At 40.4% G+C, this 15,620-nt stretch overlaps 1 protein-coding gene across 6 annotated transcripts in view; it reads left to right on the plus strand.

Annotated features, from left to right (window-relative positions):
- Nucleotides 1-15,620, plus strand: part of LOC124136290 (protein polybromo-1-like) — a 63,333-nt gene that overhangs the window by 27,217 nt on the left and 20,496 nt on the right. For 5 of the 6 annotated variants that reach the window (XM_046502167.2, XM_046502168.2, XM_046502172.2 and 2 more), the window contains 9 exons: nt 325-498; nt 754-891; nt 3,063-3,145; nt 3,856-3,898; nt 4,202-4,288; nt 5,242-5,466; nt 6,624-6,706; nt 10,015-10,177; nt 11,491-11,592. In XM_046502167.2, the coding sequence (XP_046358123.1) occupies nt 325-498; nt 754-891; nt 3,063-3,145; nt 3,856-3,898; nt 4,202-4,288; nt 5,242-5,466; nt 6,624-6,706; nt 10,015-10,177; nt 11,491-11,592 (1,098 nt within the window). The remainder of the gene's footprint in view (nt 1-324; nt 499-753; nt 892-3,062; nt 3,146-3,855; nt 3,899-4,201; nt 4,289-5,241; nt 5,467-6,623; nt 6,707-10,014; nt 10,178-11,490; nt 11,593-15,620) is intronic. The other variant, XM_046502170.2, reaches the window with a different exon arrangement.

The following is a 15,620-nucleotide window of genomic DNA, read 5'->3' on the forward strand; positions in this document are numbered from 1 at the left end:
TAGCCTAGTGGTAGTCCAATTTCCAGAATGTGTACATTGAGTGAAACCTGTACTTGGTGTCACCTGCCATTATAGGGCTAGACTATTCACTCTCCAAGCGTTTGCAAATATGTCACTCGGCTAATTTCATTCTACATGCTACACATATGGCCTATGATACGAGATTCTTTTGTATTGAAAACCGTTCACCCTGCTGGTGCAGGTGATTGTTCTTGGATTATGATTGAACACGTCTCACCAGATCCCTTCAGCATGTTCAGCTTTCTAGCTGCTGGCTGTCAGTTTATGAATTAGTATTCCTGACTGCGAGACTTGGTGTTACAGGACTACCCAGACTACTACGAGGTGATCAAGCGGCCTGTGGACATGCAGCGTATTCAACAGCGTATGGAGTCCAGCCACAACAGATACGACAGTGTGGAGGACATGGTGGCCGACTTCGTACAGATGTTTGACAATGCCTGCAAGTACAATGAACCAGACTCGCTCATATACAAGGTAGGAGGACATTCCCACATTTATACTGTTTTGGGGAACTGATTTTAATGAGATTGAGTTGTTGGGTTCATTAAGGCGATAGCTATCTATAATCTACAACAAGTGTCACCTCTCACATTGACAAGTCATTAAATAATTGAAATAAAACACTATTCAAATCATTGATAAATCAAACTGACTCTTAAACTTTAAATTTACCTATGTCGTCAGGAGACATAAGACTTATTGAAAACACATTGATTATTCTAATAACAGGATGCGCTGACCCTGCAGCGTATTTGTCTGGAGAAAAAGGTGGAGCTAACGTCAGATGGGATGAACGATGTCCCTGATGTCCGGGCTGTCGTACAGGAGCTCATGACCAACCTGTTCATCTCCTGCTACAACTACCAGGTACTGCATCTCACTCTCTGTTCTCACCACTACCAGGTACTGCATCTCACTCCCTGTTCTCACCACTACCAGGTACTGCATCTCACTCTCTGTTCTCACCACTACCAGGTACTGCATCTCACTCTCTGTTCTCACCACTACCAGGTACTGCATCTCACTCTCTGTTCTCACCACTACTAGGTACTGCATCTCACTCAGTTCTCACCACTACCAGGTACTGCATCTCACTCTCAGTTCTCACCACTACCAGGTACTGCATCTCACTCTCTGTTCTCACCACTACCAGGTACTGCATCTCACTCTCAGTTCTCACCACTACCAGGTACTGCATCTCACTCTCTGTTCTCACCACTACCAGGTACTGCATCTCACTCTCTGTTCTCACCACTACCAGGTACTGCATCTCACTCTCTGTTCTCACCACTACCAGGTACTGCATCTCACTCTCAGTTCTCACCACTACCAGGTACTGCATCTCACTCTCTGTTCTCACCACTACCAGGTACTGCATCTCACTCTCTGTTCTCACCACTACCAGGTACTGCATCTCACTCTCTGTTCTCACCACTACCAGGTACTGCATCTCACTCTCTGTTCTCACCACTACCAGGTACTGCATCTCACTCTCTGTTCTCACCACTACCAGGTACTGCATCTCACTCTCTGTTCTCACCACTACCAGGTACTGCATCTCACTCTCAGTTCTCACCACTACCAGGTACTGCATCTCACTCTCAGTTCTCACCACTACCAGGTACTGCATCTCACTCTCAGTTCTCACCACTACCAGGTACTGCCTCTCACTCTCTGTTCTCACCACTACCAGGTACTGCATCTCACTCTCAGTTCTCACCACTACCAGGTACTGCATCTCACTCTCTGTTCTCACCGCTACCAGGTACTGCCTCTCACTCTCTGTTCTCACCACTACCAGGTACTGCATCTCACTCTCAGTTCTCACCACTACCAGGTACTGCATCTCACTCTCAGTTCTCACCACTACCAGGTACTGCATCTCACTCTCTGTTCTCACCACTACCAGGTACTGCATCTCACTCTCTGTTCTCACCACTACCAGGTACTGCATCTCACTCTCAGTTCTCACCACTACCAGGTACTGCATCTCACTCTCTGTTCTCACCACTACCAGGTACTGCATCTCACTCTCTGTTCTCACCACTACCAGGTACTGCATCTCACTCTCTGTTCTCACCACTACCAGGTACTGCATCTCACTCTCAGTTCTCACCACTACCAGGTACTGCCTCTCACTCTCTGTTCTCACCACTACCAGGTACTGCATCTCACTCTCAGTTCTCACCACTACCAGGTACTGCCTCTCACTCTCTGTTCTCACCACTACCAGGTACTGCATCTCACTCTCTGTTCTCACCACTACCAGGTACTGCCTCTCACTCAGTTCTCACCACTACCAGGTACTGCATCTCACTCTCTGTTCTCACCACTACCAGGTACTGCCTCTCACTCTCAGTTCTCACCACTACCAGGTACTGCCTCTCACTCTCAGTTCTCACCACTACCAGGTACTGCATCTCACTCTCAGTTCTCACCACTACCAGGTACTGCATCTCACTCTCAGTTCTCACCACTACCAGGTACTGCATCTCACTCTCAGTTCTCACCACTACCAGGTACTGCATCTCACTCTCTGTTCTCACCACTACCAGGTACTGCATCTCACTCTCAGTTCTCACCACTACCAGGTACTGCATCTCACTCTCAGTTCTCACCACTACCAGGTACTGCATCTCACTCTCAGTTCTCACCACTACCAGGTACTGCCTCTCACTCTCAGTTCTCACCACTACCAGGTACTGCCTCTCACTCTCAGTTCTCACCACTACCAGGTACTGCATCTCACTCTCAGTTCTCACCACTACCAGGTACTGCATCTCACTCTCAGTTCTCACCACTACCAGGTACTGCATATCACCCTCAACTCTCACACCTGTGGCTTGAACTAAGCAGTGCTTGTCTATGTGATATTGGTGATATGTTCTTTACTCTTTCTAATACTAGGTAGTTTGGATGTCCAAGTATTTAAGGTGTTTGTTTAGGATTGCTGATAAATACAAAGCAAAAGATTTTTTTTCTTCTTTTTTTTTTGCTTTAAATCGCCTGTCAGTGACTGATGAAAATGAATATTTCAGGATGAGGAGGGTCGCTGTTACAGTGACTCATTTGCAGAGCTGGTTGACAAGGATTCCACCTCGGAGACAGAGGAGCCTGTCGAGTACGTATTTCATTGCACCTTTTGAGCAACAGTTGCTATCAGGATTAAATCTTGGTTCTGTAGGGATAAGTTGCTTATCGTGTTATCATTTTGGGCTGTGAAGATCCGGGGTAGTATAGGTCTTCAGCAACCCATGCTTGCCGTAAAAGGCGACTATACTTGTCGTAAAAGGCGACTAACAGGATTGGGTGGTCAGACTCGCTGACTTGGTTGATGCATGTCATCGATCCCAATTGCGTGGATCGATGCTCATGTTGTCAATCACTGGATTGTCTGGTCCAGACTTGATTATTTACAGACCGCCATCATATAGCTGGAATGACGTTAAACAACAAACAAACTATCATTTTGACATCTTTTTGTCTTATGAACATGCAACCAGTCACACAAACACACGGACGGACATGCATGCACGCACGCATATTGCTATATCTTGGACGTGACATTAAACCCCACTTCACCTCACTTATATTTTGGACATTTTCATGGCGTCAAGTTCTCTTCAGACAGACTTAACTTGGTGTTGGAATCTCTTGACCAGAACTAAAAATACTTGGCACTCACTCAACCTACTGGTGAAATGGTCCTCTTAGATTTTTTTTGGATTCTCAAGTGTGAGTGAGTGTGTGTCTGTCTCTCTATACCGGTCAGCTAGCTGAGTTGGGGTCTGACAAGACACAGTTCATGATACATATTACCCTCTGTTACAGAAAGCCACCGACATTTGACCACATCAAGAGGAACTTAGATAAGGTAACTGGAGACATAGAAATTACTAATCTTGATTATCATGTTTGTGTTAACATTCCTTAATGGAGCTTGATCCTAAATACAAATTTTCTTGTTACACATTGATATATACTAACAAATGCATGGTCAGAATCAGATATGGTTTGTGTATCAAACACATGGTCTCATTTGGGGTTAGTGGTGTTTTGTATATCATGGCAACTGTAAACTGAGAAGTAATGGAACCAGTGAGTGTTTATGAAGCATGGGATAGTAGCCGGGTTATACAGATGTATTAATGATCTGTCTACCTGCCCTCTTGTCTAGGGCCGGTACCGGAGAATGGACAAGTTCCAAGAAGATATGTTCAAGGTGTTCGAGTATGCCAGGAAGGTCAGCAGGACAGACTCTCAGGTAGGCAGACACGTAGCTGTCAACCCCTGGATGTCTAAATGAGTGAGAAGCCAGGGTGCAGGGGCTAAGCCCTGGTGAGGGGGTGCAAGGGGGCAAAGCCCCCCCGGCTAAAACTGGTTTTGAATGATTTTAAAACCATTTTAATGGCCTTAGAGAGCATGTATTCTGAAGAATTATATATTAATCTACATTTTATATGAATGCGTGAGAATTTCCATACCCTGCGTGTGAGCGTGACATAGCTGATAAATGCGTGAGAGTTGACAGGTATGCAGACATGCAGGGAGGGGAGGTCTTGGTGGAGTGTTCACTATAAATCTTATGTTGGTCTTGAGGATTACTTGGCTGAATGTTATGTGGAACATTATGTGTCTGCAATATACACCATCGGTCTGTCAGAGCAAAATCTCGGATCTTAAAAAACATACAATATTTCTTCACCAAGCATGGCACATAGATAGGTCTAGTGGTGAACTGGTGCCTTTTGATAGTTTTGGGATTGAAAAAACCCCAAACCTTTTGAGTTTTCATGGCAACGACTTTGTCTTGGGCTGTAAATTGGGGTAGTGCTTGTTTCTGGAGCAGATCTTGAAAAACTGACAATATGGATGTTTGGGAGTTTCTATGGCAATTAATAATATATATATAACTTATTGACATATTTATGACAGTGATTGGGAAGGTAGTGGTGGCTTATTGAAAAATCAATTTTATGGGCCATTTTTCAGAAGTTTAGGTCATGGGACCAAAGAAGTGGGCCAAAATAACTTTTCCCCCGTTTTTGTCAAAGTATTCTGTATATTGAATTAAAAGAGATGCATACACATTTAAGTCTTTTTGATTATCTCAAACGCTTTACTTACCAAGTCACATTTTCTGTCGCGCCCTCAGTTCTCAATATATAAAATATTTATGCTAAGGTGCTTCTTCCTTACAAACTGTTTCTGCAACAGCTGTACGAAGATGCTGTGGAGATGCAGATGTTCTTCATCAAGATCCGTGATGAGCTCTGTAAGAATGGTGAGATGCTGCTGACGCCGGCCTTAAGCTACACAGAGCGTCACCTACAGTCCGCCCTGGAGATGGAGAAGAAGGAGAAGCTGCCCTTGGAGCAGAAGGAAGATGAAGAGAAGAAGAAGCAGCAGGAGACAGACGAGCCAACAGAAGACAGGGCCATGGTAAGGCAAATGATTCAACAACTACTTACTGGTTACAGACCTTCTGAAATGAAGCTTTGATGGTGTCTGTGTCCAGAGTATTTATCAAAATATAATGGTAATAGAGTACCCTGGATAATATAGGATAGCCTCCCACAATGGCCTTTTCATATATTTTTATATATAAGATAGCTACGCTATAAATTGCAAAGAACAATTAAGAACGTGGTTTATTTCACGATAGAACATTGTTGTAAACAAAGCATAGAACTAAAGCTTGTAAATATTAGTAATATCCTTAAAAAGGCTGTACATAATATTGATATCTCATATAAGAAAGAAACAACTTGTGGTCTTTGTTTATCATACCATAAAACACTGTAGGGAGAAGAAACCATGGCTTATTATACCCCCGTTTACAAAGTAAATCGGGGGTATATAGCGTTCCGTCCTTCCGTCCTTCTGTCCGTCCTTCCGTCCGAGCTTTTGTACGGCCCATAACTTTTTAACCATGCACCCTAGCTTCACCAAACTTTCTACACACATTAAGCACAATGAGTACTTGTGCCTTTTGCTAGTTTGATGATTCTGAATTTTTTAATTTTTGCCGTTTCCATGGAAACATTAGAAACATAAACTTTTAGGGTGGGTGTTTTGTACGGCCTATATATTTTTAACTATGCACCCTAGCTTCACCAAACTTTCTACACACATTAACCACAATGAGTACTTGTGCCTTTAACTAGTTTGAAGATTCTGAATTTTTTAATTTTTGCCGTTTCCATGGACACAATAAGAAACATCAAGAATGTATGTTGTGCTAAGCATTGATTATCCCACACTAGATTGAAATATATTTGCAAAAACATGTGTTCATTTCAAACATTATGCATCCTCATGGGGTTACAAAGGAAAGAGCAGTTCCTCTGACTTAAAGCAACAGGTATATTTCATTAATTAACAAACCATTTACTATTTGTTGTTGACCAGCGGGGATAACGGGGTATGTGAGCTTTGCTCAATTCTTTCTCGTTCCACCTGCAGTATTTTACGGTACGACAAACAACTCCCACTTGTTTATTTCTGAAATACCATATCACGTTGTTGCTGACCAACACAAGTAGTATTCCAACAACAACTGGTTTCTGTATTCCTCTTCATTCCATTGTCTCCTTCAGGACCAGGCTGACCTGAGTGAAAACAGTGTGAAGGTGAAGGACCAAGTGTACACTGTTGGCGACTTTGTCTACGTAGAACCCAGGTGATGATCTCCCTTTATTAGTCGTGGAGAATGCATGCAGCCAGAGATATCTGTCTGTTATCACAGGAGTGACAGTGTTCTGGAGCTTACTCTCTCTATAGGCTTGTGTTTATTCTAATCTCTGCCTTTACTCTGCTGATTCAAGTAACACAAAACAGAAATGTTCTTATTTGTTCAGATGAATATAGATTCCTAAATCTAGTACATGATATGCAATGGCTTTGCTGGAGACAGATGGCTTTGGGACATTTTCATGATTTTCAACTTTTGACATACTTCTATATCATGAAGTAATTGGAATACTAAGGACACTCTGGATGACAAGAAGTCCTTGTCCAAGAAAATGAACCAATTTGAAACCCTTTATATATCCAGGTTGTTGATGTGTTCACCTGGCGTGACACTGGTTACAATGTAGATTTCCTGTGGGGAGATTCTGTAAATTTCATTTACATTCTTAGAACCGATATTTAACATATTACTTCTTATGAATAATTCGTAATTCCTTTTCTAAGCCAAATGAGTGTTTGAGATTTTTCTGGTTTAGGACTGTTTGAATCAGCAGAGACAACTAGTATCAGTTCAGCCTTTGTTCTGGAATTATTACCATTATTGTTACTTTGCTTTTTCCGAAATATTTGGACATTGTAGTGGGAACAGTAATTAGGAGTTCTGCATCTAGATCGCGCCTTTAGCCATTATATTGTCAGATGCCAGATGGGTACAGGGTAGAGTTGAGAAACATTCAACTGTCAAGCAGGGACAACTACTGTCGAATACAAGTTGCAGGATTGTTGGGTCAACCAGCTAAGAGTATCAGTCAGTCTTTAAGGGTATGTGAGAGAACGGACTGTCAAGTGGACCATTGATTATAAATAGTAGCAGATCCTCTCCTGCTGGCAATGGGCAAAGGATTAGTAGTTGCTTCAAATATCTACTGCATTACTGTAAAGGGGAGGTAAGCATTCAGTCATCATATGGGGTAGTCTAGTGGTTAAAGCGTTTGCTCATCATGCTGAAGGATCGGGTTCAATTGGACACATGGGTACAATGTGTGAATCCCATTTTCTGGTGTTGCGCCACCATGCAATGCTGGAATAGTGCTAAAAGTGGCATAAAACCATACTCACTCGCTCTCTCAATCATCATATCAGTGATCAGTTACTATTTCTTCATCATGGGTAGAGTATGTGGAGCCTGTACTTGGTTCAAATCTCAGCTCTCCCTCTTCCCCCGAGGTGAGGTGAAATTGGGTTTAACGTTGTGTCCAAGATTATTGCACTTATATAGTGTGGCTGCTTGTACTAGTCCGGACTGATGCCGATTTATAGTGCTAGCTCACTGAGATATCATGCCGCAGTTTAACATGAATACCCCACTCAGACACAGTATACTGACTCCAAGCCGACCAGTCCTTGTTTTAGCCCCTTAATGCCTAGCGCAAGACAGGGTAACAACAAGTACCATCTTTTAACGTCTTTTGGTATGACGCGGCCGGGGTTTGAACCCGGAACCTTCCGCTCTCCGGGCAGACGCTCTACCACAAGACCACGGAGGCGGTCCCCTCTTCCTCTGAAACATGACTGGACAGTGTAAGGACATCTAGGATGTACGATGTGTGTATGTTGGCCTTCAGCTGTACAGTAGTGGGGAAGGAGAACGCTAGTTTGGCTAGAATTGCCAGTGTATTCCTCTGGTTGCTAGGTACATTCCTGACATCCAGTATATTCTATATGTTTTGCAAACTACATATTGTACCTAATATAGCATACCTATAGCATGTACCTACCTCATGTTGTTAACTGAACTCACATGTGACCGATGGCCTTCAGGAAGAACATGTTTCGTGGGGGAAAAAATCAGGTTATGGCTATTTCTGACTAACTCTTCTGACTATCCAACACCTAAACACCTGTTTGCACCTTCAGCCACTTGTCCAAAGCCTGAATCCAGTAAACTATTGTTTTGTCTTATAAGTTCAGATAATTACAGTCCAAGTAATAACATTAAAATGTGTTCAAACTGATGATGAGAGACAATATTGGGCACAGGCTGTATTAGTATTACTACTGCTAATAATAAATACATAAGCTTCTTTAGATCTACCTTCAGTTTACACTAGGCACAGAGCATTTCCCTCTACTAAAAAAAAAAAGTTCATATCTAAGCAATATGGTTCCGTAGTCCTGTAATTCTGAAAAATGTCCCAATACCCTTATAAGTAATAGGTCACTGCTGCTGGTGTCTCCATTTAGCATTCAAATCCTTCTGAAGTATTGTCATGATTTATACATGGAGCAAGTATGATTGAGAACTCACCTGACGATGTCCCTTGCTGAAGGCCATCGAGATGTGTGACTGTAGCAGAGTAACTATTGAAATACTAAACAGTGTCTTATTTTGCCTTTGCTGTAGACATTTGATTTACATGATGTGAATTGTTATGGTTTCTACTTGGAGCTGCTGTTGAAAGTTTACTGTGTTAGTGTAGTGAGTAATGGGTTCATTACCTTATTGCTTTATTGTCTGATTTTAAACACTTGTCATTATCCTTGTGATTTAATAGGACAGAAATGATTAAATAATTACTATACTGATTGCTTTTTGAAGGAGTCAAGTTCATGTCACAAATGTGAGCATCAATATTCCCAAATATATGGTCATGTAATTTTGTGAAATAATTTTGGAAATATATTTTGTAGTTTTTTTCAATAATGAAAACTATTTCGGTATTGTGATTGTAGTTGAAACATTTGTGACACGGTGCTTGAATCCTACTGAAGGCATGTCTGAGTTCATAGTCATCATCACCACCTCTGAGCTGCATGCATTCTGTGATCTCTCTCTCCCTGTCCCTGCCCCACCAACCACCTGCTTACATCTGCTCTCCAGTTGTTGACTGCTAACATGCATCTAGGCTAGCTATTGCTCACTTTGCTAACCTCTTTCATCATACCCATAACATCACTCTTTTTGTGCATGTTGAACTCGACCATATCATCCTTTTTTAAATTTCATAATTCATTCATCAAATGCATGATCTCATTGATTCACATGCATTTTGACAGGACCAAATTATTATTTAAGCTTTATATGATCTTTGCTGCACAAATTGTCTCATTTCTTCATGACTATTATACTTGTTTTCGCTACAGAGCATGTAAAATGAATCCTTGAATATACTTTGGCTGAAAGCATTAATGCATTAAGTACCTAAACTGACCTAGTGAGCTGGCTTACATACATTGACACACACTGCCACGGCCCTTGCTAAACCCCTGCCCTTCTCGGCGTCCTCGGACTGCCAGATCTTTCGCCTGTGGGACTTTCAGAGAACCAGAGCTGCTGCCCCACATCATGCTCATCGAGAAGTTCATCACGGACAGCAACGGCTCACAGATGATGCAGGGCAACTGGTTCTACAGACCCAACGAGACATTCCATCTTGCAACAAGGAAGTTCTTGGAGAAGGTATGTGGCAATCACTCAGCAGCTTAACTTGGTTTGTATATGTGTAGGTGTCAGGATTTGCTGTGCAGAGTTGTGTCCCTTTGGCATGCTAGAAGACTATGATCATGGGTTTGAAGGTTAATACTGTTCAAAAGCAATGTCAAATCAAACTCACTGAGGGATCTCCCTTGCTCTGTATATTTGCAAGTTATTAAGTTTTTGGAGTCCTGGGCATTAAATGGGGTACCAGTATGTTTGATGCCTTATAAATATCATTGATGGGGGAATGGAACTTAGTATTCATTTGAACATATCAGTTAAATCTCACGTACATGCTACAAGTTAAATAGCTTCAGTCATCCAAACATCCAGCGTCTTTTGTATCACTTATTTGTGCCTTTCTTAATTTAAGTGCATACGGTGTAGATTTAACAACAAATTTGTATGTAGCCAGTATGGATTGCTCCTTGTAAAGGTTACTGGCCCTTCTCCAAGCTAACTGGCCACAACTAAATGATGGAGACTGCAAGGTGGCTGAACCTGAAGTCGTATAGCCACCTAGCGGGGCTCTGAAACTTGTTTAATTCCTCATCCCTAAAATGCCTTTTCATGCACTCTGAGATTGAATCTTGGCTTCAATTTGCCTCATTTCGTGGTGATTTATGAGCAAATAAACCAACAACAAATCTAAGCGCGACAACTGCCTTTACTCCCATACTTGAACATAGACTTATGATAGTTGTAGCAATGTGATCGCTTTGTGCAAAGGGGCCCTGAACACACCTTATTATCATGAAATATAACAGTCTAGTCGTGAGGACCACTGTGGTCTTGTGGTAGAACGTGCTCCCGGAGAACGGAAGGTCCGGGGTTAGATCCTTGGCCGCGTCATAGCCCCCCCCTCTCCAACACACACACACACCACTATATAAGTGCAATAATCTTGGACGTGACATTAAAACCCCATATCACCTTTGGGCAGTCTCTTGAGCAGAACTCTAAATACTTGGCATCACATCAACCTACTGGAGAAATGGTGCTTTTACAATTTTTAAGGATTTTATGTTTTCATAGCATTTAGACCCACTTAACAGTAGGGCTTTCCATTTCCTATTTTGTTTTCAAGGTGCAGGTGATGTTTCATCTGAAAAGGTGATTTTTGTTAAAGCTGACAAATCCATTTTGGTTGGGGAGAGGGGGAATTTGTGAAAGGTTTGCAAGCAACAGATAGATAAATGTATGTCCTGAGTGAGTGTATTTGTACTCCAGCACGGAATGTGACATACAGATGTTGTGATTGTGTGTTGTCACCTGTCTTGTTTCTCCCCCAACAGGAGGTGTTCAAGAGTGACATCGTCACCAGCATCATGCTGACACAGATCATTGGAAGATGCCATGTCATGTTTGTCAAGGAGTACTTCAAGTTTAAACCAGAGGTACAGTTCCCAAATTTCACACTTGATGAAGCAAGATATGAGAATGGTTCCAGTAGATATTTGTTGGCTACCAAATGTGTCTTTCTTTCGTTATCATCATATGATGAAACTGGACAACTAGAAATATTTAAGTAGAAGAACACATAAGACGAATATATCCTTGGTGTTGTGAAGATCCGGGTTAGAATAGGTCTTCAGAACTATGCTTGTCGTAAGAGGCGACTAACAGCATCTGGTGGTCAGGCTCGCTGACCTAGTTGATGGATGTAATCACATCCCAGTTGCGTGGATCGATGCTGATGATATTAGTCACCTGATTGTTCCAGATTTGATTATTTACAGACCGCCATGATATAGCTGGAATATTGCTGAGTGCGGGTTAAACAACAAACAAACAGTTTATTTAAATTTATTATTTAACTTGAAAAAAAATTGTTTTGCAAAAAGTTTGTTGGTGGATGTCAGTTCACAGCAACTGCTGAGTTTACATTGTCAGCACATGGACCTCACTGACACTGACTCATCACTACATACAGTGTAGACAACTTATTAGTAGGGCTGGGACACAGGACTACCCGGACCTGTTGTTAGTCACATGATATATTGTGATACATGATATGATGACCATGACAATCAAAGTCTTTGGTTACACTACAAATCGCGAAATGTTCACTTTTATTTCTGACTATGCACACATTTCTTTTTCTATGTTTGAGTATGATAAAGCTTCAGGCAACATCAGTGTATGCATGATCAGATTGTTTTATGCATGTATCTAAGTAGTTTTTGCCAGGGCTCTGGTAAAACAGTTCTCAGTTGGGCATTTTGTACCCAACTTAAGACCTACAGCGGGTACCCAGCTAGGGTCCTGTAATGTATTGGGTCAGGTACATTTGGACTCATCCCAGCCCTATTTATCAGATAGTATCTTTGTAAACTAGAAGTAAGTGATGAGAAGTTTGGAAACTCACCTGTTGGATAAATGGCAATCTAGACAAGTGGACACTCTTGGCTCTTGACCCCCTTAGGAGGGTGTATGTGTAACCGGAGTGGTTTAGGTGAATGAATCACTAAACGCAGGTTGATTTGTGGATGCCAGTTGTTTTAATACATAAATAAAACAGGCCCTGTGAAAATAAATACAGAGAGTTAAAATAAGCCCAATACGTACACATACAAATAAATCATTACATTATAACTTATTAACAAATATTAGAATCTTAAATATGATTATATACATTGTTATGATCAATCATAATTAGCATGATTAGTTTTGTCTTACTGTACTCTAAATATTACAGGAGATTTATCATATAATAAATTGATAAACATAGTTTATCAATAATAGGAGAATGATGATAAATGCATTAATACATAACACACAATTTAAGTACATATCACTATATTCAATTCAATTCTTTATTGTATGAAAGGCCACAGGCCCATATACAACGGAGTTACATAACATATTTTATAAAATACAAAGTCAAGGTAACATTTCACTTCGTAACAAAAAAGCATTATGTATGTACAAAGCCAGTTGATGTTGTGTTATAAGATCCTTGCAAGACAGTAATGAAGACAATCTTTTAGCATTAAAATGAGATAGAGACCACTGCGGTAAGTACTTGTCTCTTAGATTTTCGTATATAGGGCAAATAAACATGAAATGGTATTCATCTTCGACAACAATGTCACAAAATGGGCATAATCGTATCGATTTCTCAATAGATGAAAATCTCCCTGTGTTAATTTTTAGATCATTCAGGCCAAGTCTAAAACGAATAAGGGTGTTACGAGAATTCCTGTACCGTAAATTTGATAAATAGGATTCTGGTTCAAGCAATGACTTGAATTGGCGATAAGTATCATATCTTGAACTTTCATAAATATCTGAATGCCATTTCTGATGAAACATGTCAATGGCACGCATGCGAAAGTACTTAATGAAAGCATTTGCATTACCAATTGTCTGGGACAGCCAAATGAAACCAAAGCCATGTGTAAAAAGCAATGTAGATAGAAGAAGCCCATGTGTTCTTTCCAAGATTGTCGAGGTGTACGAGCATGTTGTAGGCTTTCTTGGGTAAACGGTGTTCAGGCATTATTATTATTTTACACCAATACTTCAAACAACGAGTGTAAGATCCAATGTACAATGGGAATCTCCCGCATTCTCCATAAACCATACTACTTGGTGTTGACATACCAACATTCAAAAACTTTTTACAAGCGAGGAGATGAACCTTTTCAATTGTATAGAACTCTTTACAACCCCATATCTCAGACCCGTATAGTAAAATAATTTAAAATACATTTTTGGTGAAATAACTCCGAGCTTAGACATAACAAAGTGGACTTGTAACAGAGCTTTCTTTGCTCTGTTTGTGAGATTAATTACTGACTTATTCAGATTCAGTGTATGGGTAAACAATATGCCAAGGTATTTGTATTCATGCACAACATTAATACATGTACCTTTAAAAAACCATTTCTCTCTTGTGGCCACTCGACCACCTCTACGAAATATAACAATATTTGTTTTATCAAGATTAACACTAAGTTTCCATTTATCTGAATATTCCGAAAGTATGTTAAGCTGCTTCTGTAGACCAATAATAGTACTAGACATCAAAATCACATCATCTGCAAAAAGTAGCATGAAAAGTTCTATTATATCAGGGGAAAGCTGGACGCCATGTCTACCAGACTGTATGATATCAACATATAACTCATTTATAAAAAATGAGAAAAGTATAGGACTTAAAACACATCCTTGACGTAAACCTATCGGACAATCAAAAAAGTCACTCTTAATATCACCACAGCGAACACATGATTTTACATTTGCATACATTGATTTAATAATGACAAGCATTTTGCCTCCTAAACCATTATTTTTCAAACACCACCACAAATAAGCTCTATTTACAGAATCAAATGCCTTTTTAAAATCAACAAAGGCCACATACAACTTACGTTTCCTGTACAATAAATATTTCTCAATGACTGCATACAAAGTAAATATGTGGTCAAAAGTCGAATAGTCCTTTCTAAATCCCGCTTGTGTTTCAGGGATCAAATCTCTCATATTTGACCACTGTGTTAATCTATTATTGATGATAGATTTAAATGCTTTACTAAGGATACTCGTGAGAGATATACCCCGATATTTGTCAGGATTGTTTACGTTTCCATTCTTGAATAACGGAATAATAATATTTTGACCAGATAGAAGGAAAAATACCTGTATCAAAAATCTGATTGAAACATTTAACCAGAAAAGGCATAGTATCGGGTAGTGAGTACTTGAGCATTTCAGCTATAACACAATCAATCCCAGCAGATTTACCTGTTTTAAGGTGAGATATAGCATTAAATATATGTCCGTTTCCGTGATAGGCGATTCCAACAGAAGCATGTCAGCATCACTAAGAATTTCACTGACGCCATCATCATCACGTTCAAAGCACTCATTGTCTACCAAATATATCAAATCATCTTTTGAGAATAACCATTCTATTTGGGATATAGATCCTTTGGGGGTAGGATGTCTCTGAAGAGAACGTATAGTATTCCAAAATAATTTCTGACTGTGTAAAGTGCTGTTTAGTCGGACTAGCCGTGACAATTTAAGATCATATTTGAACTTTCTACAAAAAGTTTTATACACATTTCTCAGTTTACAGTAGCGTTGTCGGTTGTATTCACTGCGACAACACCTATACCTTCTGAGAGCCTTCCTGGATTCAGATCTTGCTGCCCTACATGCTATATTCAACTTTGGTTTATCGTGTTTATTTTCACCATATTTGATCTGTTTCCTCATACAGGACGCCTAGTCTAGAACATACTGTACCAAATATGTAATCCCCTCCTCTACATTAGCTTCAATTTTATCCATCAAGGAATTTTCATGAATATGCAAGGACCATCTAAGTGCTGTGATAAAAATGCTTTTCTTCGATTCGTTCCATGAAAATGTACTGTTCATAGCGACATCATCCTCACAGTCTAAACTATGTATG

The sequence above is a fragment of the Haliotis rufescens genome, unplaced genomic scaffold (genome assembly GCF_023055435.1).
Source record: "Haliotis rufescens isolate VD_foot unplaced genomic scaffold, xgHalRufe1.0.p SCAF_22, whole genome shotgun sequence".
NCBI lineage: Eukaryota > Metazoa > Mollusca > Gastropoda > Lepetellida > Haliotidae > Haliotis > Haliotis rufescens.